Raw genomic sequence first — 7,064 nt, 5'->3', positions numbered from 1 at the left:
GGGACACGTGTAGGGTGGGTCTTGGATGGACAAGATGGTAAGTCCTACGGACGCGAGCAACATTGCCCCCCAAATATACATATATGCCACGAATATATTATGTTAAAATAAATCATATATGTATATGTTTGGTTTGTAAAAGACTGATAAAAATAATAATTAAATAAAATTTTAAAAATATAACCCGTCTTAAAATCATTAGTTTTTGTGTTTAAACTAATGATCATATCATTATTTTTTCTATCGCAGTTCTAACAAAATAGACTACTTATATAATAAAATATAAATAAATTCAATCATTAACTTATCTTCGTCCTTAAAAATCAATGATAAAAATAGATATAAAAGCAATCCTTTAAAAATGTGATAAACAAAGTTTATATTTCATAAACTTGACATTAAATTTTCAAAAATAAAAACAACATTTCGAAAAACAGTGAAGCAATTCTAACATTTGTTTCCTTCTTTAGAAACTTGATATGAATAGGTCATACTAGCATAATTGCATTATATTAAAATTAAATTAAAATATTAAACAGGTACCAAATATTCGCTGCATTGCAGGCTCAGTTTTCAATTTGTTGAGTTCAAGTACCTTTTATAGCATTATAGTATGAAAATGTAATTAGCACATACATTTATATGTGATCTCTTACGCTGGGTTTCAATCGTATACGTTTTCAATATCGAACTCTGATCCGTAATCTGTAGATGATAGACAACGTTTTCGAATGCATGATAACATTCTACAGCTTTTGCGTTTTTGCGTTTTGCACGGGCGCCCTGTTGAAAATGACTGTATAAAGTTTAGAAGATAGAGAGTAGATTTATTTTCTCCTGAAGTATGTAAGCCTAACACAGAGTTGAAAAGTAAGGCTAATCATTTTTATGAGTAAAGTTTTTATGAGATTTTTAAGAAGAAGGATTTTCATTTAATGAAAAAAAAATGACCAAAATTGGCAACTTGCTTTTGTACTTATATTATTACTTTTTATTCTTCATCTAATAGTAAAAGGTTATATTATATAGTTGTATACAATTCAATCTGCTTCGAATAATACTTTGTGAAATTTTTTGAAGTATTGTAAGTTACGGTGATAAAGAGTGAACCCTTTTTCAACATGGCGAATGCGGGGCAAGAGTGACGATCCCACAAACATCACAATATTATTACATGAACGTCCTCTCAGAAAAGCTCGTTAAGGCCTAAAAATGTAACATTTCAATGCATTATTTAACATCTCGATGGAAGGTGTTTATATATAGATGATATCTAAATCTAAATGTAACCACATGACAAGTAAGTGCTTTTCAATATAAAATTAGAGGTAATCATACAAAGCCTATATTCATGCAGTTGCAAAATGAAGAGGTTCATATAGAAAGCTACCTTCCTATCTATCTAGTGTTTCAAATAGTAGTAGTGTGCACTCTGTGGTTGAGATTTAAAACTGACGTCTGACGTTGCAATAGACTGCCAGCAGTCAAATGTCAAGTGATGTTTGTGGTTTGACAAATAAATATAAAAATAGACAGGCGACAAGTGTTAAGTGTAATTTGTAAACTTACTGTAAATTTTACAACCATCGCAACTTATTCTGTGTGTAAAACTGCTTAAAACAAATCAGAGGTATATGCGGTGGTAGGTACTTATCTGAATTGGGTATTATAAGTATGTACTTTTAAAAAATGTTTCCCCGCTAACTGGCTAAATAATTTTTCTGTACTTTATTAACATAAAGTGAAGTGCTTGAAATTGGTTATGGAGACACTGATTTCGATTTGTATAAATATTTATTGATTTATTTGTAGTTAATCAAGATGGTAAGGACAGTTTATTCACCCGAGCATTGCCTTCAATATTTGGAACAATACGCAACTCAAGAAGTTTATGTAATTGGTTTAATTTTGGGACAGGTAGGCGCCTTACATTTTTTTGGAATACGTGTCATTAAGGATTTTAAGTTATCTTATTAGTATAAAATGTTTTTTAGATAACTGAGGCACGTGAAAATGTCATTCATCTCGCCCGAACACCAGAAGAAAAAAGTCCCGATGGTGTATCGGAGACTAGTTACACATCAGAGAAACCGGAGCCTTTAAGAAATTTGTTAGGAGTATCTGAAACCTGGGTAGCTGATCATGCCAAACATGTTACTAGAATGTTGCCTGGAGGAATGTTTGTTCAAGGTTGGTAAATTTTGTAATTTCGTTATTGGAAAGATTTTTAAAACATATGTGAGGACAACTTAAGAAAATAATATATATTTCTCTATCATTCCTGTAAATATTCCATTGATAGTTTTGTAATGAAATAAAGTGTACTCATTATCAACTTTTAATTTAAATTAAAAGAAAATAAACTCATTATTTATTTTATTATTAATATATGTTAAATATATTATCAGGTATATTTGTAACAAGTGATGAAGATATCTTTGAAGATCCCAATTATTTCAGTAAAGTGAAGTCAGTTTTAAATTACACATTCAAAGCCCAGAATGTCAATCCATATATGGCTGGTAACTATCCTCATTCAAACGAGAGATTGATACTGCATATGTGTACAAGTACTAAAGTATTGACTTGTAAAAGCGTTGAGGTTGGGACAGGCAACAAGACTTCGATTAAACCTGTAGAGTGGAAATTCTTACCAAAACCACAGCAATGGCAAAGGTTGGACTGCTATTATGAATTTGATGAAGTATATCCTGTCATAGTGAAGAAGAGTGGTATATCGGTGAAACATCAATTTCAGGTTTGTGTCATTTTATTTGTAATACAATTAACTAGTTGTATCCAAACTTGAAAAAAAAACAGAAAGAAGGAACTCTATTTTCTCTGTTAGCTCTTGAATTTGATTTAGTTACAAGAATGCTGCGTGTCTTTCAAAAATATTTTATTTGCAGCAAATTCTGGAATCTGCACATAAAACAATTGAATCTAGTGTTATGTTTATTGATGGAGAGTTGAAAGAGGGTTCTGAACAATTAGAACAGCTTAATAAAAAGAAGAAACTAAAAAATAGTACAAAATCTGCACCAGATGTGTTGAAATCAATGCATGTTTCATTGTTTGTGCCATTTGTAAGTATATCTTACTGAAAGATTATATACGTAGTAAAATTTTATTATATAATTACTGGGTCTTTATTACTAGGTCTAGGTCTATATTTTCACCAATGTGTGCAACTTAAATTATGCTGATTTGAAGTTTTCGAGACCTTTATTATTGTTATGCTTGCTTTGTTTTCCAAAACGAATTTTTTGATTGTTTATTTATTTATATTTGCAGGAGAATTCTTTACCCGAGACTGTTGAATATCTAGAATGTGATGGTAATATACATTTCAGTGGTGTAGTAGCATCAAGTGTATTCATGTACCCAAAAGCCACCGTAGGTGAAGCAATTGCTGCTGTGAAACAGGATATTATTAGGTCACTTGCATCACGTTTCACAATGCACTGTGATGCTTTGATTGATGATAACTTGTTACCTGAAGGTATGTGTTTGTGTTTCAATGTTTTTTTTTCAGAAATGTTTATTCAATACATCCTGTTTCTGTTTATTAACTGAAATCACTTTAATTATATTTTCAGAAAAAGTCTGTTTCAATGAACCACCTAGGCGAGTCTTAGTTCCCGTCGGCTCTCTATATCTCTGTGATTATTTATTCCCTGGTGAGGCACCTGCCGAGGCTCTGCTGTCTGTCAAGGAACTTCTTGATCTGCAAATAACTGAAGGGGATGTTATTTGCGATGTCGAGACTCCAGCAGGTAACTTTGAATTAAATATGTAATATTTTAAGTATTAATGGAAAATAAGGGTGTGATAGTACCAGTCTGTCCAATAATCCATACAGACATTCAACAAAGGCATTGAGACAGGTCAATCGTGCGGGGGACGAAGGGCGACTCGCATTTTCGCCATATTGTAAGCAGCTTGGGACACTATTTAGGATAGGACTGTCGTGCTTACGTTTTAATGTCGTTTTCGTAATTACTATATTATTTTGTATTATTGACTTGTGACAACTGCAAAATTTTTGACCATTTTTCGCCAGCTCTTTTTTCATCTATTTTTACTTACATGTTTAGTATCTGTAAATTTCTATTATCAACAATCCCTTTAAATATATTTGTGTTTCAGATACATCAGAGTTCGATGCTTTGGATCGAGATACAAGCAGTGAAGAACTCCTTGCGACTCCCCAAGAAGCTAGCCAATTTATGTACATTACAGGGATTTGTTTCGCTATGTTTGTGTTAATTGTATCAATATTAATACATTACTATGATGGGATTATGGCATGTCTGAGACAACTGTTTTCTAGGTCGTAAACTTATGAGCTATAAATGTTTATTTGTTTGCAATCAGATTTTATTTCTCGATGTCTTATGTATATGGTAATAATAATGTTCAGATTGTGACTATAATATGCACCTGTTTTGTACAGATTGCTGTGTAATGTTCAATGATATATGAATAAAATATTTTTATATAATTGGTGTTTTAATATTCAATTAAATCGAAGCTATATTATTTGGATAACTTATGATATTTGAATATTGCTGTCTATCTTTTTCTTTAACTACGCGGGGTTTTTTTTTAATCTTAATACAACTAGTATAATACAACTAAACACAAAAACCACAAATCTATGTAAATCGCTTATATACCTTTAAATGGGTGAATTATTCTATGAAAAGTTGAATAGGTAATTGTTAATTTAAATCGGATGCTAATACAATATCGTTTTAATTCCGTAAAGTAGTTTTAATACAGCAAAATGAGATTGTGTGAAAATTAAGAATAGTTGACAAGATTTAAAAATCGCTCAGACTGCTGGAACCTAGATAGGTTAATTTCTAACGACTTCCTTGCCAATTTGCGTCTTGCGCCATCTCTTGGTTTATTTATGTCACTATTGATTTTTAAAATAATCGTACATAAAATTTACACTAGGTGGCATGCATAACAAATGTTAATATAAAATACGGCTAAATTATAAATATCCCAAAAACGTTGCGTTGAATGTATGTGATATAGTACTTTTCTTAAGTTGCATGTTGTAGTTGTAGTATTGGTGTAAAAAATGTCATGCGTTATATTTTGACATACAAGTTTTGACAGTTCATAACTTCTCAAACTATTCAATTCAGTAACAAATAACAATTGTGATTTGTCAAACGTTGGTGTTTGTGTTTACTTCAATGGTTGATTCATAAAACTTTACAAAGTTTTTATTTGTTCAATACTTTATTTTGTATTTGTAGTAAGCACTTAATTAACATGAAGTGCAACGAAAACTGTACATTGTGTTAAAGTGTTCCAATCAATTTAATCACTAAACCGGTTTTATGTGCGTTTGATAGTGGACTGCGGATAATATAGCTTAATGTTTTTTTAGATACGATGGCGTTTTCCTTTAGTAAATTAAAAAATATTTTAAATAATAATAAGGATAATCAACTCGCTGGTAGTGGCAGCTTGGACCCAGAGATAGGCTTTAAGTTATCATTACATCCAATAAGTAAAAATTTGTTTGTAACTGTTATCGGCGCTCGCAATCTCCCGTCTTTGTTTGGTCTCAGTCGCGCCCACGGATACCTCGTTAAGGTAATTAAGTACTTAATTTTAAGGTATTTGCATGATTTTAAACGATATCTAGGTATAGGTACCTTTTATAGCGATTAAAATAACGGTGTTGGTATGGTGCGTATTAAATAAATATTTAATATTTGATCACATCTGCCTGTTTTAACATTTTAAAAATTTCAATTGTTTTTTCACTAGAATATTTTATGTACCGAGTAAATATTTGAAATGCATTTCTATACAAAATTTTACCCTAATTAGGTATGCTTCATTTACAAATCGTTAAAGTATAATAAAAAAAGTATTCGTGGCTCTTGACACATTAAAAAACATTTAATGCGTTTTAAGACGATAAGCTGAATATACATTTACGAACATTACCTGTTATATATTAACAAACATAAGATAAACTCTTCTAATATTATAAATGCGAAAGTTACTCTCACTGTCTGTCTGTCTCTACACGCCTAAACCACTGAACCGATTTTGATGAAATTTGGTACCGAAGTTTGAGACCCCAAAAAACATGGAATCGTTTCATTCCGGAAGGATTTCCGGGATAAAAAACAATTCCAACGCGGACTGTAAATTTTTTCTTTGACCACGCAGGCTAGCAGCGGGCGTAGTATATTATATTACATCTATTTTACATCATACCTACAAGACATTTCAATTGGTTATACGTTTTAAATTGGTCTAGTTTCGTCACAGCATATTTTCGTCGTTAACCTTAGGTCATCATCTCTCATAAGTATATCTTGGCACTAAAAAATAATTTGACCAAACAAAAAATAAATGACAAATATCTAAATCTAATAAATAAAAATGTTACACTTTTATACGGAACTAACTCATTATCTGTTCAAGTTTCCATATAACGATAATAGTACGAGATCCGGCCGCGTGATTTATACGTTCATATGTTTGATTAATAATACATAATTTTTATCGATATTTATAACTAAACCCATGCCGATCCGCAAAGGTGCCCATCCAAATTTGGCCGCAATTAATTTCAATTAAAATGTAATTAATTATTTATTTTTGAACTATTACGTTCACTTGTAATTGTTAAAAGATATATTTCATTAGAAAGATATTTACCTGAGATACCGAAAAAGTTCAAGGTGCCATCTCTCACTTGGCCGCAACCTAATGTCAGCCAGGTGTAAACAGGTATACTTTTGTGAAATATATACGTTCATAATGTATTATCATGTGATACATACCAAATCGAAGATTAATTTTTTCTCTACATGATGAGATATAGGTGCCTATGCAAAAATGCCCGCAAATAGTGGTTGCCAGCGATTAATGATAAATAAAAGCGAGAGAAACTTACGATAAACACCGTTTGTCAAATAAAGATAGAGCATGCCAGCTGCTTATCATTTTTATGCTACTGCGCATGCGTCTATAGATAAGGTGCTCAACTAGTACCTCGGGTATTTGCTTGGAGTTTAAAA

At 31.4% G+C, this 7,064-nt stretch overlaps 1 protein-coding gene across 3 annotated transcripts; it reads left to right on the top strand.

Annotated features, from left to right (window-relative positions):
• Positions 1-1,482: 1,482 nt before the first annotated feature.
• On the top strand, positions 1,483-4,504 carry LOC119831403 (protein odr-4 homolog). 3 transcript variants are annotated; one of them, XM_038354730.1, is made up of 8 exons: positions 1,483-1,642; positions 1,813-1,917; positions 1,995-2,190; positions 2,409-2,758; positions 2,910-3,086; positions 3,295-3,502; positions 3,600-3,776; positions 4,150-4,504. In XM_038354730.1, exons 2-8 carry the CDS (start codon positions 1,822-1,824, stop codon positions 4,338-4,340), a joined length of 1,395 nt encoding a protein of 464 aa, XP_038210658.1. In that variant the 5' UTR covers positions 1,483-1,642; positions 1,813-1,821; the 3' UTR covers positions 4,341-4,504. The 3 variants fall into 3 exon arrangements, with proteins under 3 accessions (XP_038210658.1, XP_038210659.1, XP_038210660.1); XM_038354731.1 differs by having other exon boundaries at positions 1,498-1,646; XM_038354732.1 differs by having other exon boundaries at positions 1,508-1,672.
• Positions 4,505-7,064: the final 2,560 nt, after the last annotated feature.

Source organism: Zerene cesonia, chromosome 13 (assembly GCF_012273895.1).
Source record: "Zerene cesonia ecotype Mississippi chromosome 13, Zerene_cesonia_1.1, whole genome shotgun sequence".
Lineage (NCBI taxonomy): Eukaryota > Metazoa > Arthropoda > Insecta > Lepidoptera > Pieridae > Zerene > Zerene cesonia.
The sequence above is the reverse complement of the archived record's forward strand: the minus strand, read 5'-3'. Positions and strand labels throughout refer to the sequence as shown.